Source organism: Thermothielavioides terrestris, chromosome 4, assembly GCF_000226115.1.
Source record: "Thermothielavioides terrestris NRRL 8126 chromosome 4, complete sequence".
NCBI lineage: Eukaryota > Fungi > Ascomycota > Sordariomycetes > Sordariales > Chaetomiaceae > Thermothielavioides > Thermothielavioides terrestris.
In genome coordinates this window covers 4368625-4395953 of record NC_016460.1, presented here as the reverse complement: position 1 = coordinate 4395953, position 27329 = coordinate 4368625, and the positions used below count along the sequence as shown (strand labels likewise).

Below are 27329 nucleotides of genomic sequence, written 5' to 3'. Positions count from 1 at the left end.
TTGACCTATATACTACTAAGGAGGTACTCCTAGTTGAACTTATCTATAGGGGCGTTAACGAGCCTTCGAGTTGTAGTTGCTTATATTGTAGTAATCTCTATAATCTTAGCCTTAATATTCGCCTAGGTCGATATATTGTTAAGATCCTCTACTAGTATAGCCAATAGTCCTAAAGTAGTATTCTAGTCCTTTAGTTAAAGTAGTAGAACGGCTTTAGGTACTAAAAATATAGTCTACAACTATTGTCTAAAGTTGCCTACAAGGTCTTATAAAGATAGTCTACTATTTAGCTATCTGTCTAATAAAAGCCCTATAATCCTATAGTAGTACGCCTAGTATATTACCTCTTACTTTGATTAGAGTATAAAGATTAGTTAAACGATAATGATTAGTCCCTTTTTACTTTAGTTAAGGATTTAGGCTTACTTAGATACCACTGAGTATATAGCTAAGATTCTAAGCTCTATATTATTGAAGTGGTTATAGATATATATAGGTAGGTCGTTAAGCCTAGGAATATCTAGCTTATTAGATATAAATACATTGTCGCTCTAGAAGACTTCGATTACTTCGTCTTCGTTATACTTTAAAAGTATAGGCTATATAGGTTCTTAGGTTAAAGACAATAGGTCTAGAGGAAGCTTATACATTTTACCTTCGTTCTACTATAGTAAAGGGATTCCTTTAGTACAAAGTAGGTAATCTTTAAAGGTATTAAAAGTATTCCTATAAGCTCCTAACTACAAATGTAATATATACTACTATACAACCTTCTTACTATCTCTCTAATATAGTTGGAGCTAAGGTATTTTAAACTATATTAGTCTGTTTAAAAAGTAGGGCTAGAGCTTTTAAAGAAAAGCCTATATAAACTCTAAGACAAACTATCTATACTTTTAACCCATATTTTACCAAAGATAGTAGATAATTACCTCCTTATATAGCTACAACTAAGGGAACCTATAGACGGACTAGAAGGTAATCTAGACCTCTAATAAGATATTAATATATATCTCTATACTTTTAAATATAGAGTCGAAGTAGTAAAGTTGGCCTCTAACTTAATCGAAGATTATAATAGCCTAATACCTTCTATCGACGAAGTAAAGAAAGACCTAGAAATAACAATAGTTAACAATAACCTTCTAGTTAGACTAATAGAACTCCTTTAATATAGGACTAGTATCTAAGACGGGCTATAGGTAGAACTAGAGATAGTCTTTATAAAGACAAAAGAAAAACTATATAACGTCTAGGATTATCTAGCCTTTTAGCTATTCCTTAGTAAGTAGTATATCTTCTATATCAAAGAGTAAAATACCTATATCTATAAAACTAATCTTGAAAAACCGATCTATTGTATACCTTCCCTCTAGCTAGTTTAAAAATAGATAGCTTACGATCTTAGGGTTTACATTAAGCTAAGGGCTTTAAATCTAGTTAGGTCGCTAGTTGATTATATTTTATAAATACTTCTTTAAGGCCTATAGAAATAGAAAAAGCTTAGGACTAGTCTCCCTAAGGTGACTCAATATCTTTGAGTCTAGCTCTTGCTCTATAAAGGAGGTATAATACTTCGTTTAATCGCTATTTCCTACTAGCCTTTACGAACCTAGTGGTATATAAAACTTAAGCTCTCTAAATAGCTACTTCTATCCTAGGGTAGTAGTTATATTAGCCTAAGATTATATAGGCTCTACGAAATTAGGAATCCTATAATGACCTATAGCGATACTTGTAATAGTATATAAAAATTTAGCTCGATAGAAAAGTTGCTCTCTAGGTAGAAAGATCTAGACTAAATAAAGCGATTATAAGAAAATCTAAGGTGTAGTAGACAAGGCGAAAGAAATAGTTGATTGTAAAAGAGCTAGTGGAAGGATTAAGAAAAGGGGTAGATAAGTCTTTAAAGGTAGGAGGGCCGCTCAGCTCTTTCCTAATCTAGGTAAAAGAAAACAGATAAGGCCTATAGTACTCGCTAATTAGCTAGAGATAGGCTAGAAAAGAGCGTTTACCTTCTAAATTCTTAAGGCCTTCCTTTTCTCCTTGTTATCCTAGAACTATTTCCTTCCTCTAACCTTTTCACTACCTTATTCTAATACCTTCATCTCTCTAGGTAGATTAGATTCTTAGTAGTTAGGTCTTTTACTTCCCTTTCAAATTCGTATATAGCTCCTATATATGAATTTACAACTTAAAAACCAAGATATTAAACAACTAATATATCTACAATGTCTTGTAGAAAATTACTAATAAAGTAGACGACTAAAGGCCATTGTTATATAGGATTATAAACTACTAGATCGATCTTTCGCTAGTACTAAAAATAAACATTTTTATAGCTTAGAAGTACGTCTAAATAGTTTAAAGTAAGATAAGGGATCTGTTAATATTAAAAGATAAGTACTATACTAACGAATATACTATAATCTTAGTCGAATATAAAGCTATCTATAGTATAATTAAGATTTTCCAACTAACCGTTAGGCTACTATATATCTAATAGGTTTTACTAAGTAACTAGTAAAATCAATATAGAATATAGCGATTAGTTTATATCGACGATAGGCTAGTTAATATAATTAAATAGTACTATAATACCTTAGTCCTTTGTCTAGTATATATAGAGCACTATAATAGTAGACCGCTTAGGCATTAGATATACTATCTCACTATACGTCTGAACTGAGCTTTAGCTCTTTTAATCTAGGTATAGGGTTGTAAATAAGTGCTATACTTCCCTTTTATACTTACCCTCTAGGCAAAGGAAGATTAACACTTCTATAGTAACAAAGTTCTTTATTAAAACTACAAACTATTGTACTAACGTTTAACAACTCTCTTTAATAAAGATAGAGATATCTATATAACCTAGCCCTTTAATAGCTATACTTCTCTTACTCTTCTCTTTGCTAATAAATGTATCAACTATATCTAATCGAAGAAGGAATATACCTAGACTTATATCTATAGGAATAATTAGAAGTACCTAGCTTAGAACTTAATCTTATAGAGCTATCTCCTATACGATCTAAGGAATAATCTTAGGTTGAAGCTATACCTAGAAGAAGTAGGCTAAAAGTAGTTTATTTTACTAGAAGATGCTATTAAAGAGCAAATAGTATAGTACTAGGTTAACTATAAGAGTTTATACTACTAAAGGATAGAAATAATAGATAAAGATAGGTAGAGGGTAGGATATAGTCTAGGAGCTTAGCCTACAGATAGTAGATTAAGAGACTATATACTCTAATCGTAGATTTTTCTTAGCCTTAACTTTAGCTCTAAGAAACTTAGTCCTATATAATAGAAACTATCTATCTAAAGGGCAAAAGTAAAAAGAAAAAGGTATAAATAACTATAAGGCTTTTAAAAGTAGGGTCACCCCTTAGGAGGAAAACTTAGGTATTAGCGAAAAAGAATAAAGTCCTAAAGGCTAAAAACGAACGAAAGACAATAGATAGATAAAGACTAAGTAAGATATAGTTAATAGAGATATTATTAGCGAGTAAAAGGCTAATATAACAATAGGTATTAAGAAGGAAATATAGCTAAATGCTAATAAAACTATCGGAGGTAGCAGCTTTTATACTCTCCCCCTTTTCTAAAACGTATATCTCTATATATCTAGAGGGCTAATATTAAAAACTAGGTGGTTTTCTATAGGGGATTTCGATAATAAGCTTCTAACGAGGTTGCTCCTTCCTTACCCTCTTTATAGTTAAGCGAGTCTAGCTAGCCTAAAGCGCTATAGTACGACTAGGGGTTTCTTCCTTGAGGACCTTCTCCTTAACTATAATTATAGTGTCCTCTATACTATCCTCTCTTAGCAACTCGTCGCTATTGTAAACGGTTGTTCTATAGACCTTGCTACGATCGTTTAGGCTATGAACATCGTTGCGATCTAGAACTATAACGCTGTTGTAGAGAAGCCTATTTAGGTGATTAGCGTAGCTACCTAGGCCAGTGAAGATATAGGCACAGTCCCCCTCTGCCTAGTCGAGGCCAGTGCTATTGGCGACGCTATATTCTCCTTTGCTATTGTTAGTAGGCGTCGAGTAACATACATTTGTAGAATCTACGCCCTTACTACAATTATCGCCACTGTTAGTAGCCCCTAAGTGACTAGCATTTATAGAATCTCGCTCCTCGTTGCTATAGCCCTCGTCGCCAACCTCGTTGTAGTGCCTACCATTATAGCATTCCTCTCTATAATAGAACAAGGTTAGTCTATCTACTTCTAGCTAGACGTTATCTAGCTTAAAGAATTTCTTTATATAGTTCGGAGGATATAGCATCTAGATAGGTATACTATCTAGAGTTTCTAAGAAGTAAATGTCCTAATCTTTAATTATCTGAATATAGAATAGGCTAAACTAACGATATTCTAGCTTCTAAACTAAGCTTATATCTAGCTAATATATATTGTTGTAGATAAGGACGAAATTACTAATAAATATAACTATATTTTTAGGGCGAGATTTACATTTATAGGCCTTATTATAGCGTTTAGCTATCTTTTTATAGGCTATAGCAACCTATTTAATAGCAATTTTATAATTATACTCTACTTCCTAGAGAATATAGGTATAGAGGGCAATGAGCTTTATATAGACCTTTGTAGGATCTTCTTCCTCTAACTAGGTATAGATAGAGTCCTAGGTAAGAATTCGCTATATAGGAATATTAAACTTGACTAGACTAATAGGCTTATAATTATAGGTAAGAAAGAAAGGATATATTCTATAAGAGCCTTTAACAATTATATAATCTATATACAAGATATATAGAAGGAGCTCCCTCTACCTCTTTCCTATACTATTAGTTATCTTTATAGGTAAGGTAGTAATTAGGATATAGCTAGCTTTATTTATACTATTTATATATAAATTATATAGCGAGATAATAACTCTTTTAATACCTAGTTTACAAAGGATCTCTTTAACTTCGCCTTTGAACTTAGAGCCTCTATTAACAACTATAACTATAGGGTAGCCCTAGCGATAAAGGATATACTATAAGATAAAGGACTTAATAGACTTAGAGGACTTGTTTAGTAGGATCTTAGCCTTAACGTATCCTATAAGATCGTTATAAGCCTCGACGAGGAAACACTTCTTCTCCTTATAACTAGATAGTATATATTAGATATCAAGGTGCTATTTAGTAAAAGGAAAAGGCGGAGACGCTATTTAACTTGCTACTTCCTTAAACCTCTAAGTATTATACGCTTGATATAGGGTATAAGCCTAAATCTAGTTCGCTATATCTTCGTATATACTACGCTAATAGTAGTGGTTTATTATTTGTTAGTATATTAGCTCTCTCCTATAATAGCTAACCTCATTGTAATATTAGTCGAAGATTAAATGCCTCTCCTTAGAGGTATCAACAATATACCTATAATACTATATATAATTTATACTTTAGAGGAAAAGATAATAATCCTCAACGAAGTACTTTAACGCTTCCCTTTTAAGCTAACGTTGCTTCTAGTATAGACTATAGCTAAGTAGAGCTTCTATTGTCGATAGGAAGTAGATAATATCCTAAGAACGCTAGGAATAACTATCTCGAAGGCAGATAGGTTTTAGCTTCCCCTTTGAATATAAAGTCCTTTCGCCTATATAGTTGATAAAGATTTAAGCGTTAACCTAGTCGTCGATATTCTTTTCTAACTCCTTCTCTATATAGTTAGAGGGCCTAGGTGGCTTATAAAACAACGTATTAGCTATAACGTTTTTAAGACCTAGGATATACTTGACTTCGAAGTCGAATAAATAGATCTAGGCAATCTAGTATATTATAAAAGTACTTAGAACATTGTTTATAGTACTATTGAGCTAATAAACTAGAACTAGAGTATCGGTCTCTATAGTGAAATATATACTAAAGAGGTAGTAGTGAAAACGCTTTAAAAGGAAGAGTAGCCCCTTTAGCTCCTTCTTTATAGTATTATACTGCTTCTTTGCCTTTGACTAGATACTACTTTCGAACCTATATAGATATCTTTTGCTATTAGGACCGACCTACTTAAGTATACCTCCCTAGCTAAGGATACTAGCGTTATAAACTAAGAAGATTATACTATATCGTAGATCGCTATAGATAAACGTTGTAAAGACTAGTATAGTAGTAATTTTCTTCTTTAGCTCGTTTATCGCCTTCTACTTAGTAGGTCTCTAAGTCTATTTAGTATCCTTCTTTATTAGGGTATAAAGAGGAATTACAATAATTGTAAAGCCCTTAATCTAAATCTAGTAGTATTCGACTATTCTAACAAAGGTATATACCTCTTTAATATTAGAATAGGTCTTCTACTCCCTTATTTTAATCACCTTCGCTTCTTTAAGAAGGTGCCCGTTAAGTATATAAAGATAACTAAGTAGGACCGCTTTTAGCTATACCTACTTTGACTTTACTATAGCGATAGTTGTACCTACTAGCTCTATATTTAGTAATATTATATTAATATTTTTAAAATACTTAATAACAAATTTGTAACGCCCCTCTTTATCTAGATAGCTATTATAATTAGATTAAAGACCTTTTACTATAATGTCGTCTAGGTAGACTCGATAGATATCTAGGATAAGGTTACTAAAGATCGTCATTATAGCCTACTAGAACTAAGCAATAGAATTTATACCTTCTATCGGTAGTATATATATATAGAAGAGACTAATTAGCATTGAAAAGGTCGTTAAATTATAGCTCTACTTATCGAGATTAATCTAGTTATAACTAGAGAAGAGATCTAGGAGAGATATTAGCTTATAGCTATTAAAGTCCTTATTAAATTCCTCTATAGTAGGTAGGACAAAAGTGTTATAGATCGTTATAGTATTAGCCTTTTAAGCATTATTAATAAGCTATAATCTACTGTCCTTCTTAAAAATAAGAAACTAGTTATTATAGTAGCTTATATAGCTATACTCAATGATCTTGTATATTTGCCTCTCTCTAAGTAGATCAATAACCTTCTATATTAGTAGCTTTGGAATTAGAATAGACTTACTTTGCTAAGCCTTATATAAGATAGTCTTAATATACTAGGGTAGGATAATATCCTTATAGATATACCTATACTTAGTGAAATCCTATATAAATGTAGCTTCCTAGTTTTATAAGATCTTAGCGAATATCTCCTTTTCTAGCTTATTAAAGAATCTGTCTATAGTAGTAAGTATCGTTTAAAGGCGCTCTTTAGTAAGCCTTAAGCCTAGCTTAACATCTAAGAAACGAAAGACTATAAGATCGTCCTATTCTTTCTTAAACTATATCTTCGCCTTAGCCTTTATAAACTGCTTTTCTTACTATAACGGGTCTCCCTTTAGCGTAGAGCTATCTAATAGTGCCGAATCGACTAGTTGAACCTTATTTACAATATTATTTTAGAGTATAAACATCTTTAAAGTATATCTAACTTTATATTTAAATTCCTACCTTAGTCTCTAGTTGGAAAAGGGGTTTCTAACTAGGGTCCTCCTTTTCCCTTTTAAATAGGATAACAATTTGATCTTCGTTTATCTAGATAGAGAAGATAAAGAATAAGAATGTATAATATAAAAAAGAGTGTTAAAGAGTAGTATATAGGACTTCTATAAAATAAAATAAAAAACTACTTTACCTACATTATTATTAAAGAAACTAAGAGCAGTCTCGCCTTCCTTTATCTCTATTTAGTTAGAGATTCTTTTAGGACTTTCTATTAATCTCTAGAATTATTTCTAAATAGCTAGTTACATTAGAGATAGTAGACGATTCTACTAGGTAATTTTCTTAGAGACGATATATACTTAGACTATCTTTCTCTCTATAAGTAGATTAGTAATAATTAGGTTGCTATCGTAGTAGTTGAAGATCAAAGTAGTATCTTTAACAAATAGTATATTCAGAATTGCTTTGTACCTACTAACGGTGTCCTTAGTTACAAAAAAGTAAAGGTTGATACTAACCTTACTTAGGTAAAGAGTGACCTAGGTCTCTCTAAAGAATGGTACTAAGCTATAAAGGCCCTTTGAAATAACCTTAGTAGGCTAGTATAGTAATATATACTTCTTAACAACGTTTATCGAGATATAGTTATACTCTAAACTAGAATCGATTAAGGTAAGATACTTATTATAATAACCTTTTTTAAATTAGATATATAGAGTAGAAAGCGACTATATTTTTATTATTATATTAAGTTCTATATACTATAAGACTAAAAGCGTTAAAATAGACTTTTAGAGTAGGGTATAGATATAATCATTAATGTCTTTAGATAGACCTTTATAAATCTAATACTCCTAGAGGCTTCCTATATAGATACTCTATACATTGTCCTTAGTAACTTCGAAGATCATTAGAACTGTCTTAGTCTAACTAGAGCAAGGACTATTAAATATATTTATATTAGTGTATAGAGCTTATATATAAACCCCTATATCTTTTAGTATAGTAGCTAGTCTATTAGGCTTAGGAACATTAGACCTTTTATAGTTGATAACTTCGATATTAGTGGAAATGCCCTATAGGTATATAATTAAAGCGTCTTTATACTTAGGCGAGATACAAACTAAGTCGTTAAAGGTTAGACTAGTCTTCGCCTTCATTATAGTATAGATTATATCCTTTATATATAGTAGCAACATAGCGACTTTTGACGGTAGTGCCTTAGGCTACAACTCCTCTTTCTTTAGCTAATTCACTATAGCTAAGTTCTTAAGAATAGCTATATAAGGAGGCTTTGCTAGAGGTGTAAGAGTGCTACTTATCTAGAAGTTATCTTCCCTTTTATCTTTAGTGAATCGACGCTTAGTAGACAGTATACCTTGAAGTATAGTCTCTACTTCCTTGTCCACTTCCCCCTTAGCTTCCCTCTTAGTCTAGTTAAAGAAAGGAAAAGGTAGTCGACAAAATTTATTAGCGTTTAGCACTAGATATAGAACAACCTTCTAAGTTAAGATATAATCTCCCTCTATTAGAACTATATAAAACGATAACTAATTAGACGCTATATAATAGAAAACGGAGGTAAGCTTAGGCTCCCCTTTGTATATAAGATAATTGATCGTCGTCTAGACGGTCGTAGGCTCTTAATATAGCTTAGGCTACTAGAGGTAGTGCTTGTTTAGTACTAAGGATATATCTAGCTTAAATAGACAACTATTTAGACGCTTATATTTACAATAGTACACTTAGTATATAGGGTAGCTATTATACTATAGGCAATAGGCTATATATATAAGGATAAGCTAGCTAATCTTACTAACCTCTTATATACTATTAATATCTACCTTTACAAAGGTAATTGTCTTAGCTAGTATATAGCCCTTTTTACTTCTATCGCTAAAGCAGTAGTCTATACTCTTATAATATATTAGACCTATAGCTATAGCTTTTATAGCTTCTATATACTCAAGGACTATATAGTTAGAGTCACTGCAATAGTAGCAATAGCCAAAGCTTATAGGTCTACTATAGCTAAGAGGACAACTATTAATATATAAACTAGTAACGAAGCTAATGTGTCTCTCCTATAAGCCGCTCCGCTACTAGAAATACGTCTAGAGAACCTCGATCTCGTTAAGTATAGGATCAATTCTATATAAATAGAGGGCTTCGATCTTCTATTTAAACTGTTCGATGATCTTCTACTTCTAAATATATAGATGCTAAAGCTAATTAGCTAGATTGTTAATATTATTGGGTATAGATATAAGAGTTTTCTTTAGCTCCTCCTCTTCCTACTTCTATAGCTTAGGAGTCGTCTTAATAGTAGATGTAGCTAGGGGCAAATAGTATTTCTATAGATCGATCTTATATTTATAGGTCTTAAGAAAGAGGTCTTCTACGTTAAGACCCTTCTAAAGAGTATCTTAAACGAACTTAAGAAAGTCTACCTACTTCGTAGTATAGATAGAGTCTTTATTATCCTTCTTCTAAATATATTAATAGTCTTTAAGAGCCACCTAGATCTACTAATTAAACGTATACTATATAGTTGGAACAATTATATACTATAGCTCTTTACGAACTTTAGTAAAGGCGATAGTATATATATAGTCGATTAACTTAAAGTAGTTATAGATAACCTTATCGATTAGCTAGTATCTCTCTTTAATTAGATTATAAAGGTAACCTCTATTATTATACTATTTAAGATCGTTGCCCTTCTAGCGCTTTAGGAACTTAGCCTTAAAAGCTACCTAGGTCTTTTAGTCCTTTTTCTCCTAATAACGAATAATAAGCTAGATCGTAGTATTGTACTAAAGCTTAAACAAATATATATAGGTCTTATTATTAGTAATTTAATAAGCTTCGTATATCTCTTTAAAGGTCTTAATCCATTGTATAGTATTCTAACTAGAGAAGTAGCCTTATAGGCTAGCTTTCGCTAAGGTCGAAAAGGTCGTACTAAATATAATAGTAAGAATATACTTAGTTATCTTCTTTAGAGCTTCGGCTTTAGAGAGACTAGAAGGTATTACTATAAATACCTTTATATAGATAGGTGGAATAGAGGTATCTAGCAAAGACAGAAGAGGCGTCTACACCATTTTAGCTAGGTCCTCTTTACTTAGTATACCTTAGAAAGGCTATAAGACAGATACGTCCTTAGACTCTCCTTTAGAGGTTAGCGTTAAGATTCATAGTATTATAGAAGTCGATAGGATTCCTAGAGCTTCTATAGATAATATACGTATATATCGCTAAAGCCTAGTTATTAAACGCTTAGCTATCGTCTTTGAGAAAGGCAACGACTATATCGATAAATTATAAAAAGATTAATATATATACTTCTATAGGAATATCAACTCCTTCGACGTTTATCTAGAGGAAGAAAACCTTTTAAGAAGCTAGGTTCCCTTAGAATATATAGTCTAAATGCCTTAAAGAATAACTATAGGTTCTTTATAGATCGTCTAGATACCCTTAGCAACTAATATATTAAACCTAACTAGTGTAATAGCGATAAAAATATAGCTCTTAAAAAGAAAAGTAAAAGTCTATACTAAGACCTTATATCTAATATAAAATAGTATTAGATATACTATTAGAAGGAGCTAAATATTATAAAGATATAGCTCTAAGCTTAGAAGCTTATAAGTAGCTACTATATTTAACTACTTTTATAACTAGTTCGGCTAGACTAGAGAAGAAAATAATAATCGATAAAAATTCTACCCTTATCTCTACTTAGGAAGATAAAACTATCGTCTTTCGATTAGATTAGCGTTTTACAACCATTATATTGATAATAATAAAGCTTTAATAGGTCTTTAAAGTGTTAGAGATAATAGGATATCTTTTTAATACTCTATATTATCTAGGCAAAGGAAGGTTTCCTAGGACAAAGTCTTAATAGACCCCTAGAATATATATACTTTAATAGGTTTCTATACCTTTTAGAGATACTAATATCGGTATACTAGAGCTTTAATAGATCGGCTATATCGTCGTTGTATAGCTATTAATATAGCATTATACAGTTCTATAATCTTAGAAGACTTCGTAGTCTATACTATCTCGTTTAGATATAGAGCTAAGCTCCTCTTTAATTAAGCCCCTATTTAAAATAGTGTAAAACCTCTATACTAACCTACCCTACTATACCTAGGACTAAATGTGTAAGATAGCTCTTAAAGGAATATAGTATCTCTCTAGACAAATAAAGATAGTATATATTAAGTAGTAGGAAAGATATTTTCTAAAAGGAAGATATATAGCTTAAGTATATCTAGTAGGATATAGTAGAAAGACAAAAGACAATAAGAATATAGTCAGAGCTTAATAGCTCGAATACCTATCGTCTAAATAAAGGTAGAACAACAAAAGGAAAGGCTTAACAGCCCTCCTAGATAAAGGAGGACTACTAACGTAGTGCCAACGAACGTATATTAACAACTGCTTAATGTCTTACTTAATAACGAAGAAGATGGGCTTAGCCCACTTAAATATATATGATTAGAGGGCTAGACCCCCTAGCAACGAATGCAATGTACTGAAACGAATAGAAAAACTGGGTCCCTATATCTAGGTAGTCTATCACCCCAATTCAATATATAAACTAGTATAGTATTACATCTTAGCAGGCCTAGGCACAGACCTCCCCCGGCCATAGGCTAGGAAAATAGAGAACACAATGAAAGAGGTCTAAGGTCTGAGATAAGGTGGAAGTAGGTTGTTTTTCCTCCGGTGCAGTGGCTAAGCCAGGCGTAGCTAAATACCTAGTGCCTCACTAATATGCTCCTTCCTTCCAGTGGTCCATCCTTCCTTTTACAGAGTCCCCCCATCTGCTATAATAGCGATGTCCCCATCGCCATGCTCAAAACCTATAAACGTGCCTAAGAATGCATAGGGGCATGTCCATATCCTCCACTGTTTCGTCTATATCCTCCGTCTGCGTGTCCATATCCCCCGTCTGCATGTCCATATCCTCCGCCTTCAAGTCCCTTGCCTTCAATGAACCTGCTACACTAATCGTCCCATTGCTAGGGGCATGTCCATATGCTCCATTGTCTTGTCCATATCCTCCGCCTTCATGTCCATCCGCCAAGCTCGTGAGGGTTTCTTCCCATGCTTCTGATGATTTCGCTAGTCGTCCTTCCTGTAGGGGCAAGTCTATATGCCTAGTCGGGGCCGCGGTCGAGAAGGAGAAAAAGTCGCCTTAGAATCGCTTAACAACGCGAAAAAGCCGGTGGGCCAGTGCCGGTAGACGCCTAAAACGTGAGGAAAAGTCGCAATCTAGTGGGCTAGTGCCGGTTAAAGCCCAAAAAATGTAAACAACGCTATTGAAGTCGACAAATCGAAGTCGAAAAGGTCGAAAATATACACTAGGAGGCCAATGCTAGGATAAGGCCTAAAAAGCTAGGGCAATGCCACTAGAAAACACACAAATGCTAGGGCAAAGCCACTAGAGAAAAACAAATGCCAGGGCCTAGACTAGATGTTACGGACCGGGCTGTACCCGGGCTGGGTATGTGGGGCTGCGCCTAGGATCCGTGGCGGCCCCGGGACGGATCCGCGGCGGCCCCGGGATAGACCTATGGCGGGCCCGCCTCGCGCCCGGAATAACGTTGGTCCGAACCCGCTTCGCGAGCCCCTGAAAAACTCTGTGCGTAAGGACCGTAGCCTATACTTCTCCTTTTTCCTTCTTTAAGGTAGTTGAATAGAACATCGTACGCTTATTTGCAAACGCTATAAAGCTAGTACGTTATAGTTCAACTACCTTTATATAGATAGAGCAGTTATTACTTTTAGGTATAGACGAGAGTAGTACGCTAGGCGTTTCGACGCTAGTACTGAGCGGGCTAGACGCTACTATAAACAACCTAGGCGTCTTGTAGGTCCTAGACCTAGATTAGGTCTATAAACACTTCCAACTCTTATAGAAGACGATCGTACATTAGAATATAACTATTAAGGAACTTCGTATAGCCTAGATTGCTATAGCTTAGACTATAAACGCCTCTATAGTAGTAAACGCCTAGGCTCTAACGACTAATACTATAGCTTTAGCAGCTCCCTAGACGTAGTGGAAGTGCCTCCCTATAGGACAACCCTTTGACGGTAAAAAGGAGCTCTTTGCCGCCTAGAGGGCTATAATAGCGTATATCCTAGTAGTAGACTAGGACTTTATTAGGGATCTTTGTAACTAGTAGGTATTTATTTAGAGAAACCTTAGCTAAAGGGTCTAGGCTAAGGTCGTAGCCTTCTATAAGTTGGGAGGACCTAGCTATAACTATAACCTAGGAGCGTTTCTTAAGTATTTTACAATAGTCTATATAGACTTCTATAAGTAGGTTATAGCTTTGATAGAGTTAGATATACTCCGCTAAGGAGATAACGAGCTATTCTCCTCCTTTATTATTCACTTTGAGACGAAGCTATCGAAGGCTAGAGAACTTAATTAGAGCAACGAGGTACAATTTATTAGACTATAACAATACTTCTCCCTAAAGTTGAAATATATTGTAGTAGGATAGGAGGTCCTATAGAACGACTATACTATAGCTATTGTAAAGTACTATAAGATTGCTATCGACCTAGAGGCCCTCCGCTTAGAGGAACGATACCAATGGTCCTAGGGTAAACGACCTAGGCCCAACGTAGATATAGAGAAAGATGTAGATAGAGATATACCAATGACTAGGATCAATATAACCTACATTGCTCTAGCTTAGGGGGGAGCTAATAGGGGTTATAAAGGAAAGTAGTAGTAGAATAGAGGAAAACGAGATATAAATGCGCTATAGGCGAAGTAGATAAACGACGAAGTATATATAACGCGCTAATAGGCTAGAGCCTATATCCGTTGTAGGCGCTAGGGCTACTTTGTAGCTACCTATCTCTTCGCCCTAGCTAAGAGACTAGCTCCTTAGGTCGACATTAATAAGTTGGAGGCTAAGGAATAGGTAGAGGAGGACTCCCCCTCTAAGGAAGAGGAGGGAAAAGAGTAGCCCCTATACAAAGTCTTATACAAGGGCCGAAAGGACCTAGCCACTTATAGAACGAGTTTATAGAGATTAGAGAGAGAATGGATAAGCCCCCTTTTCTTATCCCTATTTTTCTAAACTCCTCTAGTTTTATAAATATATAAGTAGATAGTAGGTACTAGAGCTATAGAGCTATTAGCAAGAGAGTATATTAGAGGTTAAGGATCAAGCAGATAAGCCTACCGACTCTCTATACCCTAAGTATTATAGTTAAGGGGGTACAAATTATAAAGAAAATTATATATATCACCTATATTACAATGGACGTCGATAGGTAGATCAGTACCGCTATATTCTATATAGTATTAGGGCTAGCCTACAACGTTATATTAGGGCTCCCCTAGATAAACTACTATAGGATTGTACTAGACCTAGTCAATAGGGTCTTTACCGTCAATTCGCAAAGTAGCCTATAGGTATACGAGTGCTCCTTATAATAGAAGGAAGCTAACGCTACCCTAATTATAGGCATAGTGTTTATAGGCTTAGCCTATAGGGTATAAAGGAAAAAGTCTAAAGAGGTACAAGATACGTTCCTCGTTACTAGTATCTATAAGATGACCACTATACTAGAAGCGGCTATCTCCTAGCCCAATGCCAACCTAGACCCGAAGGTCGCCTTGCTAGAGGAGCTATGTAACTTCGCCAACCTCTTCGACAAGGAGAAGATGAACGACCTCCCCCTCTATCAAAGAGAGGCCAACTATTATATCCATCTTAAAATGGGCTTAGATAGAAAATCTCCTAAACTCCTATAGGGACCCTTGTATAATATACCAAAGGACTATCTCCTAGAGATTTAGAAGTAGGTCGTAGATCTATTAGATAAGGGATAGATCTAGGTAAGCTCCTTATTAGTAGCCGCCCTAGTCCTCCTTATAAAGAAGCTAAAAGGAGGATAGAGGTTTTATATAGACTACTAAGCCCTAAACAAAATTACTAAATAGGACTAGTACCTACTCCCCTTAATTAAGGAGACTCTTCAGTCCCTAGCTAGGGCTAAATGGCTTATAAAGCTAGATATTAGGGCTATGTTCTACTATATCTAGATAGCTAAGGGGGATAAACACCTTATAGCGTTTTATATAAGGTTTGGACTATTCGAATAGCTAGTCTACCCCTTTAGGCTCGTAGGTACTCCTACAACGTTCTAGAGATATATTAACAATGCCTTTGGTCTAACGCTAAGAGACTATATAACGGTATACCTTGATAATATCTTAGTGTACTTAAGCAAGAGCCGAAAGGACTATATAAGGAAGGTATATAAGGTCCTCTAAAGACTGAGGGATATAGGCTTCAACCTAGACCTTAAGAAATATATATTTGCAGTAAAGGAAGTTAAGTACCTAGGGTATATTATAGAGGCTAGGGTCTATATCCGCCTCGACCCTAAGAAGATTAAGGCTATCTATAAGTAGGAGGCACCTCGTAAAGTCTAAGGAGTATAGAGCTTCCTAGGATTCGCTAATTTCTATTGCGACTTTATCCCCAACTTCTCTAAGAAGGCGGCCCTATTAATATACCTTATCTATAAGAACGTCCCCTTCCGCTAAGGTAAAGAGGAGTAGAACGCCTTCGATATACTTAAGGCTATATTTATATTGGAGCTGATCCTCGTCTAATAGGATCCTAAGAGAGAGACAATTATAGAAGTGGACTATTCTAGTATAGCACTTAGTAGATACTTATCTTAATGGGGAGAGGACGAGGTTCTTTACCTTATAGCCTACTACTCTACGAAACTAAGCTTTGCTAAGTGTAACTATACTATCTATAATAAAGAGCTATTAGCTATTATCTTATATCTCAAGGCCTAGTCGATAGAGCTTTAGAGCGTAGTAGCCCCCTTTACTATCCTAATCGACTATAAGAACCTTAAGTACTTCACCTAGCTATATCCAATTAGTAAATAGTAGGCCCAATAGGTAGAAACGCTCTCCCTATTTAACTTCGAGCTAAAGTACTAGCTAGGATCCTAGGCTTCGCGCCCTAATACACTCTCTTAACGTGAATAAGACGAGCCTAAAGATAGCTAATATATCGCCTAGCTACTTCCTCCGATCAAGGTATACTAGACTAGTATATAGGAGGAGGCTAGGTTGCCTATAGGAGAGACGCTCTTCGAGGACAAGTAGCTTATAGCCCTATAGGACGAGGGTATTGTCGAAGACGAGTACTATACTCACTAGCTCTAAGCTATTTACAACGAAGCTTAGAAGTTTCTAAAGGAGGCGAATATAGTATAAACCTAGATTATAAACTACTCTTTTAATATATAAAGTACACTCTAGTTCTATAGCTATCTCTAGCTCTTTATATAAGAGCCCCTAACTACTACGATTATCTAATAGATCTATAACTTAGCTATATTAGGATACCTAGGGCGTAATAGACTATTTAAAATGCTCTAGAGAGATTACTACTAGGACCTTATATCGTCTAATATAAAGTAGTTCATTAGGAACTATAACTAGTACTGCTAGAGCAAGATCTCCTAGTAGCTATGTCAAAGGCTTTTACAACCTTTGCCTATCCCTAATCGCTTTTGGAAATAGATCTCTATTAACTTTATAACCGACCTCTCTATAAGAGACAAGGGGGCGTCTAGCTACCTTATAGTGATTACCGATCGCCTCTCTAAGTATATATAGCTCGAGGCGATATATTTAATAAGAGTAGAAGAGTATATCCTCTAGTTCTATAACGTATAATAGCGCTTCTATAGGTTCCTAACTTAAATTATAACTAACTATAGGTCGGACTAGTTAAATAGGTTCTAGACTACGCTATATAAGGCGGTAGAGGTAGAACAGCTTTTATCGACTTCTTACTATCCCTAGACGAATAGGGGAATAGAGCGGGTCAACTAAGAGGTATAGGCTATCCTCTAGATCTTCGTCTCCTTTATATAGTACAACTAGCCTAAATACCTCCTAGCCTACTAGTTCGTACTCAATAATAGAGACTCGTCTATAACTAGGGTAAGCCTAAACTACCTCCTCTATAGGTTCGATATAAGCCCTATACAACTTATTACGATCTCGACAACGCCTATAGCGACCTTAGAGAGCTATATTGCTAAGTTCCTCCACTATCTAAAGGAGGGAATAGAGTAGACCTAAGCAACTATCGTATATACGTAGTAGCAATAGTAGACGAATATAAACTGCTCCCGCTACCTAGCTAAGAGGTTTAAGGTAGAGGACGAGGTATAGCTCTCTCTATACAATATAAAGATAAACCGCCTTAGTAAGAAACTCGACTAGCTAAATACTAAGTATAAGGTAGTCACGGTACCTACCCCTTTGACGATAATGCTCGATATACTAAGTAGTTTATACTCGACCTTCTATATCGATCTAGTCGAGCGAGTAGCCTCTAATCTACTCTCTTTATAGAAAGTTATAGATAAATGGCTAGACCCTATATAGGTTACATTGGAGAAGGGTATTCCTTAGTAGGAGTATAGGGTAGAGGCGATCCTTAAAGCTTAGAACGCTAGGGGGAGGGGAAACAACTGTAATATATACGTTAAGTGGATAGATTACAATAAACCAACGTAGGAGCCTTTAGAGAACTTCTTAGATACTGCTATACTCAACGAGTTCGAACAGGAATAGGGAGATGTATAATATAACGATAGGCTAGCGTCGAACTGGAGGAGGAAGGGAAAACGCAATGTTTATATATAGACTACCCTACAAGAAACGACAACGATAAAACGAATATAGCTCGGTAGTACCATTAGGCGTATAGTCACCCTGATATATCTAGCTATAGCCTTATTATAAAAGAACAATAAGAAAAATATAAGTGTAGAGAGGCCCTAACGCGTTAACTAGGTCTCCTTCCTTAGATGTAGATAGTCCTTTAGCCTTACCCTAGCGTCAATCCTATAGTACTATAGGATACCTAGGCGTAAACTAAGGGGAGGCGAGGTCGGTAGCTAGTGTATTACTTGCTCTAGGATCTCTAAGATAGGGCGGGGGCGGATATCAAAGTTATTGTAACTACTTTAGTCAGTAGGTTAGTTCAATAATAGGTCGAGGCATAGGATAAAGCGGGAGCAGGGCTATAGTAGAGGACAGAGCTATCTCTAGCTCTATTCTATAGCCTCTTTGTCTCTAGACAGTACTATATCGCTAGTAAATAGGTGCTCAACACCCTTGTTAGGCGACGAGAGTACCTCTATAATCGGCTATCTATTGGACCTGCTAGGGGTCTAGGGTAGAGGATTAGTATACTTCTAAAGGATATAGGCGAGGTTCTTAAAGGGAGAGGATAGACAATGCTAGGGACGTAGGACAAAGGGAACTAAAGCAATGTTATACCTAGTAGGAGTTGTACTATAGCTATCTTGCGAAGAGGGGCTAGACTATAGCGAGTTTAAAATATAGTTGATAAGACGGTTGTTGGTATTAACGACTATTATAATAGTATCGACTAGATAGTGTATATCGCGTTAGTAGGCTTCTTTATTGCTTATTAAACGATAAGTTAGGTAGGCGGCTAGCTAGGTAGAGTAGTCTAGGGAGGAGGTAAGCGGATTGTAGGGCACTAAAGCCCTATAGTAGCTTAGTATAGTAGGGGAGGCGACTAGGGTCTAGGGGATAGTATAAGTTGGGGTCCGCTTAATAGTAAATAGAGGAAGCAGTGCTAGCTAAATAGGGATATAATACGTCTATACATTATTAAAAGTGGTTTAGAAAGACTATATTAGCTTCTAGAATTTATACTTAAGGACTATATAGCAAATAGGCTATAAGCTTATCTTCTTTTAGGCTAGGGTCTCGATAGCCTAGCCTATATTATACGCCTTAAGGATTTTCTTTAGACTAGACCGAAGGTAGAGGTTTATTGCCTATAATATAGAGTCCTACTCGTATATAGTATAGGCCCTCCAATATTCTTTATAGGATTTACTATGACTAGGGGTATATTCGACCTTAGTGTCGCTAAAAAGGCGAGCAATATACTATATATAGAACTCTCCCTTATTGGGGAGCAGTTTATTTTCTTCGTCGTCGAAGTCTCCTTCGACAACGAACCTACTGATTAATAGCTTATCGTTCTTCTAGCGATTATTTCAATTCTATAATATTATAATTAGTAAGTAACTTAGGTCTATAGCAAAGTTGTTCTAGAAATACTTATATTACAGTCTTTATTATTATCGCTACTAGGATAGTGGCCTATACTACTACCTCTAAGAGTAGTGGCGGCGACTAACATTTTAGCGTTCCTATATACGAATATAGTAGGCGAGTTTCAGAACTATATCGCTATCGAAGGGGGGGACGAAGAGACTCTTATAGGAGCTAAGGCGGTAATGAATAGTACACTCGAAGATATAGGTAGACGCAAAGTAGGAGCGTAAAAGAAAAGAAATGTATACAAGGCGGAATAGGGAGAACGATGTCACTACGCGAGAAGGGGGAAGAACGGATCGTAGAGAAGGAAGGGGAGGTATACGTTGGGTATAGGAAGAAAATATAAGAAAGTCAAGTTACATAGAAGAAGGGGTTTAAATGACAGTGGGCGAGGTTGGATTATATATAATCAGTAGGTACGCTCAGTGCAACGTAATTGCGATATACGAATATACGAAGCGAGGAAGGGCTAATCAACGGCTTGCTAGGCGATATAAATAAATAACTTGAGCCTAGGCAATAGGACGGCTATAAGCGGCAAGGCCTCAATAGGCAACTACGCTAGACTACCCCAATAGTAAGGCAAGCGCTATATAACCGGATAGCAGGTGCTAGCGTCTATTACGACTAGCGCTACGCTAGACCTAAACTATACTTGATGCGACGTTACGTATACTCTAATTCAGCTACCCAACGGGGCGGGGGGGGTATGTTATAGACTAGGCTATATCTGGGCTAGGTATATGGGGCTACGCCTAGGATCCGTGGTGGCTCTAGGACGGATCTACGGTGGCCCTAGGACGGACCTATAGCGGGCCCGCCTCGCGCTTGGAATAACGTTGGTCCGAACTCGTTTCGCGAGCCCCTGAAAAACTCTGTGCGTAGGGACCGTAGCCTATACTTCTCCTTTTTCCTTCCTTAAGGTAGTTGAATAGAATATCGTACACTTATCTGCAGACGCTATAAGGCTAGTACGTTACACTAGAAGATAAAAAGCTACTTGAAAACAATGAAGGCGACGAGCCTACTAGGTAGGATAGTGCCACCTATCCTGTTATTAGGCACTATGAAAACGGTGGTTATCTCAGACCTAGACCAGTATTAGGCTGTATTGGCTCGCTGCGTGGGCCTTAAACCGGCTTAGCCTGTAACACTGCCCTACTATACTGCTTATAGCCAATTAGAGCGCCCATTGCAATTTGAGCCTATACTGGTCTAAGGTCAAAATTCGCGATTTGACCCGATTAGGGCACGCAATAAGCAAGGCGAATTACGCTGATGGCTACAACGCTATTAAATCGAGGTAGATTAGTAAGCTGTAAGTTGATTCGCAATAGCTAGATAATACGCTTTCTAACGGTGCCTAGGAAGATGCCTACGAACCTAGGAAGATACCTACGTTGGCTAGGATGCCTACGAACCTAGGAAGATGCCTACGTTGGCTAAGATGCTTGTGAACCTAGGAAGATGCCCACGTTACCTAGAAGGATGCCCATAAGCCTAGGATGCCCGCAATTAAGCTCGTTATAGGCTATTTTCTATACCCTCTGGGCTAGAGTTTAGCTAAAAGGTCTGATTAGGGGGTGGAAAAACAGGCTCTGAGGATCGCCTAGAGCCGGGCAACGTCGCTGTCAAATTTAATCGAGTTTAACGCAGTGGTGTAGAAGTTAAAGGGGGGTCATCGACTGGAAAGAAAGGTGTGCCTAGCCCAAGGATTTACGTTGGCAGTTACTATCTAGGAAAATACTATAGCTCTATATACAAAAATAGGCTTATTAGAATCTCCTGTTAATGGCGATCCTTAGACTATAATTGCCTTTGCGATACGATATATAGTGGTGGAGATATTGGCGAGTGATTATATCACCTTTTTGCGGCTCCTATACAAAACCGTGTCTAACCCCCCCCCCCCCCCCCCATTTTGGAATTTTGTCCTTAGACCTCCTTCAAAGGCGTTCTCTGCAAAAAGTGGGCTAGGTTCTTAGAAGGGTCTAGCGGACAGTGTTATATACAAACTAGTATAGTATTACGTCTTGGCAGGCCTAGGCACGGACCACCCCCGGCCATAGGCCGGGAAAACAGAGAACACAATGAAGGAGGTCTGAGGGCTGAGATAAAACGGTGGGTGGAAGTGGGTTGTTTTTCCTCAGGTGCAGTGGCTAAGCCGGGCGTAGCTAAATACCTGGTGCCCCACTAATATGCTCCTTCCTTCCAGTGGTCCATCCTTCCTTCTACAGCGCGCCCCGCCTTCCTCTTCCTGCCGTGGAAGTGCGGGAGACAGGTGCCCCGCTCTTCTTGACAGCACAGCAAAATGCTCAACTGACATGCACCTTCCTTCAGGATACCTGAGATTTAGTGTAAAAATAGGTAGGCAACTAAGGTAGCGGCTCAAATTGTTCCGAGCATTACTGCACTGCGCACTACCTGCCCGGGAACTCTGCCCTCTGCCGTTTCCCGCCCATCCGCTGTGAGAGAGTCTGACAACCTGGAACCCCCGCGTGCCATCACGTGGATGCCTCGGCTCGGCACACGGTTGAGCGCCAGGTTGCGCTTGGCCGCCCCGGGGTCTTAGCCGGGATGCCGAAGCGGGTCCCGGCCGGCGAGCCGCGCGGGCCTCAACAGTCTCACGGTCTCACGGTCTCACGGTCTCACCCTGGCTGACAGAGTACTCGGATGATATGGACCGAGCTGTTAATGCATGAGGCTCAGCACTCTGGGAGAACTCAGTTGGAAGTCGGGACCTCAACTTGGAGGCGGGAGGAAATAGCGCCGAGGCAAGTTGCGATAACCCGGGCACAACGCGTCGCTTCGACATCAACCGAGTTCGACGGGGCCAATTCCTTGAGGCTCATCAGAATCTGCCGCGACCATGACCGCCAGCGATGATGACCCGCCGCTGCCCCTGAAGGAGGCGCTGGCTATAGTCCGATTGCCCTCGGAAGGGCAAAGCCGGCGGTTCATGGGGACGCGAAAGGCTTACCTGCCGGGATCGGACTACACGCCAGATAAGGGCACGCCCAGAATGCACCGGGCCGCATTCGGTGGCCACGTGTATGCCCAAGCAGCCCTGGCCGTGGCTCGCACCTGGAGGGAGCTGGAGGACGAAAGGGGCACACGGCCGGGCGAGAGGCTGCATCTCCATGTGCGTCAGAGGTGTTGATTGACCTGTCACCTGGTTCGTCCCGCTCACTAATCACCAACCCAGACGATCCACGGCTACTTCACCCGCGCCGGCATCCCCACCCGGCCCTTCATCTACCGCGTCACCCCTCTCACCTCGTCGCGCACCTTCAGCACGCTCTCGGTCACGGCCCACCAGCCCTCGCAGCCCAGCACCAGCCCGCACGGCGACGACCACTTCCCCGCCGCCGACGCCAGCCTCCCGGCCTCCTCGCCCGCCTTCACCGCCATCTGCTCGCTCAAGCTGCCGGAGCCCGACAGCGCGGGCGTGTCGGCGCAGGAGGAGCCGCCGCAGCGCCGCTTCGCCGCCATCCTCGCCAGCCGCCCGCCCGACGCCTGGCCGCCCGCCCCGCCGCTGGACATCGACGGCGTCGTCGACTTCGTCGGCCCCGACCAGCCCGGCCGCTTCCCCGTCGCCGTCATGCGCAAGGTCGACATGCGCGCCTACAACGCCGGCCGGCCCGTGCACGCCCGCCGCGAGCTGCTGCTGTACAAGCTGCTGCTGCCGCCGTCGGCTCCGTCGTCCGGTGCAGCCGGGGGTGGGAGCGGTGCTGCTGGGAAGGAAGAAGAAGAAGGAGAAGAAGAAGACGAGGACGCAGAGGCCAACCTGCACGTGGCGGCGCACGCGTACGTGGCGGACCGCAACGGCCTGCTGATGGCGGCCAACCACCTGGGGCTGGGCCGGTCGCTGGGGCGGGCGGCGAGCCTGAGCTACTCGTTCGTCATGCACGTCGCCGCGCGCGAGGCCGTCCTGCGCGAGCGCGACGGCTGGTGGATCCAGGAGGCCTCGTTCCCGCGCGCCGCCGCCGGCAGGGGCATCGTCGAGAGCAAGATCTGGAGCCCCCGCGGCGTGCACGTGGCAACCGAGTACCAGGACGGCCTGATTCAGGGGATGAGCTTGGAGGGCGCCGGCAGGACCAGGCTGTGAGCGGCACACGTGAGGATAGACGCGCGGGTGAGTCGTACATAGAGATTGGCGCTTAATGTATATATGAACCGGCCTAGATACATGTACAGCATATGGCTGTGTTCCCTTCCACTTCTCCCTTCTCCTCTGTTAGCGAGGACAGGTGGTGAGGGTTAGGGTCCAAGGAGGCTAGAAAGGTCTCGCGGAATATCGCAGCAATTGCGGGACCAGAACTGGTAGAAATAATTGAGGTAAAGTAAGGGCAGATAGTATATACACATTGAAATCCCAGACCTTTGCACGGTTCAAAACACCATCGGCGTCCGGCCCAGCTGACATCCCCGTATCCCCGTGATTCAGTTGAGGGGTCCACGTGCCAGGTCACCTGGTTGAAGCAACCTAACTAACCCAAAAACAGCAAGCACCTTGCCAGCTCGGCTTGCCGGTTGCCGTGCTCGAGCCACGGATCAGACCATTTCTTGTGACCCGCGGACCGGCTTCACCACCTCAATTCCAAGATCAATTGACTCTGTCACACAACACCACACGCCTCGTTCGCCCCCCCTCGACGACAACCATGTTCCTGCAGCGCTCTGCCGTGGCCGTCGCGCGCCGCGCCGCCGTCGCCCCGCTGCTCCGTCGCAGCCTGGCCACCACCGCTGTGCGCCGTAAGTTCGAAGTTGCAAAATGGCGCGCAAAAAGCGTGCCACCCTGCCCGGCCCGAGCCCGCGCCCGGGAGGGCCTCAATTGGGCTCGCTCGCTCGCTCGCTCAACATGGCATTGCCGAGAGGGCTGACGGATTTTTTTCGACGGTGCAGGCAATGCGGTTCCCGACCAGCCTAAGATCAAGACTCTGAGTGGTATGCATTGGGTGTTTCTCTTTCTCTCTCTCTCTCTGGCGACGTTGCGTCATGGCTCCCCGGGAAGGGGGCTCCTAACGTCAGGTGATTGATTGGGGGGGGGTTCGATCGAGGTTGCAACAACAGAAGCGACGAGGTCCAAAGCAGATGAAATGGAAAGCGGAGAGAGGCTGACGGCGACTTCCCCAACAGAGATCAAGACCGACGAGGACCTCCTCGGCCCCGGCGCCAAGCCCGGCACCGTGCCCACCGACCTGGAGCAGGCCACCGGTCTCGAGCGTCTCGAGATCCTCGGCAAGATGGAGGGCATCGACGTCTTCGACATGCGGCCGCTGGACGCTTCGCGGAAGGGTAAGCTAAATCTGGTGTGAGACGCCTGTCCCGGGAACGGGACGGGGGGGATGGCGTGCGCTGATCCAATCCGGGTGGCTAGGCACGCTCGATAACCCCGTCATGGTCCGCTCCGCCGGCGAGGAGCAGTACGCCGGCTGCACCGGCGTCCCCGCCGACTCGCACAACGTCGTCTGGCTCAGGGTGCGTCGCTCCCTCCCCCTCCCTCGCCCCCAACTGCCCGCGCCCCCGTGGCCCGTGGCTCCGCAAGAACACTGCTGCTGACGCACAAACGTCTCAGATGGACCGTCAACGCCCCGTTGAGCGGTGCCCCGAGTGCGGCAGCGTCTACAAGATGGAGTACGTCGGCCCCCAGGACGATGGTCACGGCCACGGCCACCACCACGGCTTCGAGGAGCCCAAGACCTTCGCCGACTACGTCAAGCCCGAGTACTGGTAAACGAAGTGGCTGTTTTGGCGGCAGGATGGAGAACGTGGGGATATCGCAACGCAGGCCTGCAGCGCCGTTGCGAGGTGATGGAAGCGACGGGCCTGGGCTTGTAGAATATCCGGACAAGGCAGATAAGGTTGTATAGACGTCTTTTCCGTGTTTCAGGATTACGGGCTCTAAGCTGTGGGACGGGCCATTCCAAAGCGAATCCCTCTGCCTAACGCTGGCCGAACGCTGGCCGAAATAAGCTCTCCTCAGTGCAGAATCGGCACGCAGCGGGAGAAGGTTTGTCCTCCCCTCCCGAGAGCTCCCGTTCGGTCAGTCCTGTTATCTTACAACAAATCCTTGTGCGGGCTGGTCAGACCACCCACACAAGCTGCAAGTCTTTCACGCCGGAAACATTCAGTGGCGCCTCATCCGCTGCAAACTGCATATCCTGAAAGACTGGCGGCCGTGGACGGGCAAATTCCGAGAGCAAGCCGAGCCTCCTTTGCAATTCCCCGGGATGACCTCGGCCCAAAAGGACTCCCTCGTGGTGTCTGCCCATTGCTCAGTGGATGGTGGTCATATACCCATTCACTCCTGACGAGGCGGAATCGCAAAGCAAGCAGCCTTGGGAGCGACACTCTGGGAATGAGCTAGGGATTTGCCAGGCGGCGGACCGCGTCGTCCCGAGCTTGTCGGGGTTGTTGCGCCAGGCTATCGAACATGACGACCGGTTCGCCGCAACCCAGGCTTTGTTCCGCGGTGCGGGAATCGTTAGGATGCCGCATTGTTCCAGGCTGCGCAACGACGACCCGCAGGCACGGAGTCGGCTGAGCTACGCTGTGTCACCCGCAAAGCGAAGCGTAACCGGGCTGCCTCGGCCGGGCTGTACGCCGGCCTCCGCTCAGCCCTCCTCGTCGTCACCGAAGCTCAGCTTGATCTTCTTTGCCTTTTTCTTCGGCTTGCTCTTTGCCATTGCCGCACCCGAATCATCCCCGTCATGGGCTGCGGCTGCTGCGCGGGCTGATCCTGCAGCGCTGGTTGCTGTCCCGCCCTTGTCTCCATGCGTCCCGGCGTCATCCTCGTCGTCATCCGCACCAACGCCGACGACCCGGCCGACCTTCCTCTTCCTGCGCGAGTCGCCAACGCCGGTCAGCTTCTCGCTCGGCGGCGGAGGCGCCGTCACCGTATCCGCTGCTGCTGCTGCTGCATCCGGCGCTGCTTTGCTGTTCGGCGCCTGCTCGACGACGACGTCCCCAGCCGCTGCAGGCCCGGCGGGTTCTTCTTCTTCTTCGTCCGCCTGTCGCTTTTGGACGCGCCCGTCGGCGCCGACGGCGATGTCGAGCGTGTTGCCGTGCTCGTCCACCACCAGCGGCGCGTCCTCGGCCTCGGCGCTGCCCGACCGCGGCTTGGCGGGCCGGCGCCGCGCCGCGAGGATCGGGTCTGGCCCGTCCGGGTCGGTTTCGGACGCGTGCTGGCCGCGCAGCCGGGCGAGGAACGGCGGCAGGTTCGCGGTGTACTGCAGGTTCTTGGCCGTGATCTTGGGATTGCGGGACATGGTTGGGCCTGGCAGACGGTCGTTGGCGTGGACAGTTGGGCGCCGGAGGCTCCTGGCGGGCTGCGTGGTGGTCGCGCCGGCGCGACGTCGGTGGACGGTGTGATCACGGACCTGTTTTGGGGCGATCTTGTTGCCCGAGTGACAGCTGGATGATGCTGCCTCTGTCGGGTGTGTGCGGTGCTGAATCGGTGATTTGGCGGCTGCGGCCTTCACTAGCGTAGTGTAAACTCTGTACGGAGTATGCCCTGCGGCCTGCCCAGCGCTCCCCCCTCGGCAAGTGGGGCCGGTTCCCAACCCGCACAGGGTGCCGAGTTCCCAAGTGCCAGGTAACCGGCCGGAATACAACCCGCCAGGCGAGTTCTTTTGGGTCGAGATGCCAGTCGAGCTTTATGTGCAAGTAGTGCCTTATTGTGGTAACT

General features: G+C 41.8%; 4 protein-coding genes across 4 annotated transcripts; 3 read left to right on the top strand and 1 right to left on the bottom strand.

The window, feature by feature from the left end:
* Window positions 1–15670: 15670 nt before the first annotated feature.
* THITE_2053021 (uncharacterized protein) lies at window positions 15671–15907 on the top strand (the record flags this gene model as incomplete). Its single annotated transcript, XM_003656021.1, has 2 exons — window positions 15671–15757; window positions 15803–15907. Coding segments are annotated over 2 exons (192 nt in total), but the record flags the coding sequence as incomplete, so codon positions are not given.
* Window positions 15908–22157: 6250 nt separating this feature from the next.
* THITE_2120449 (uncharacterized protein) lies at window positions 22158–24587 on the top strand. The gene is made up of 3 exons (XM_003656020.1): window positions 22158–22781; window positions 22845–24394; window positions 24545–24587. The coding sequence occupies exons 1-2, from the start codon at window positions 22509–22511 to the stop codon at window positions 23745–23747; spliced, it is 1176 nt and encodes a 391-aa protein (XP_003656068.1). The 5' UTR covers window positions 22158–22508; the 3' UTR covers window positions 23748–24394; window positions 24545–24587.
* Window position 24588: 1 nt separating this feature from the next.
* Window positions 24589–25650, top strand: THITE_2120446 (uncharacterized protein). The gene is made up of 3 exons (XM_003656019.1): window positions 24589–24937; window positions 25020–25120; window positions 25218–25650. Exons 1-3 carry the CDS (start codon window positions 24739–24741, stop codon window positions 25374–25376), a joined length of 459 nt encoding a protein of 152 aa, XP_003656067.1. The 5' UTR covers window positions 24589–24738; the 3' UTR covers window positions 25377–25650.
* A 172-nt stretch (window positions 25651–25822) lies between these two features.
* On the bottom strand, window positions 25823–27281 carry THITE_2171124 (uncharacterized protein). Its single transcript, XM_003656018.1, has one exon. It carries the CDS (start codon window positions 26908–26910, stop codon window positions 26257–26259), a length of 654 nt encoding a protein of 217 aa, XP_003656066.1. The 5' UTR covers window positions 26911–27281; the 3' UTR covers window positions 25823–26256.
* Window positions 27282–27329: the final 48 nt, after the last annotated feature.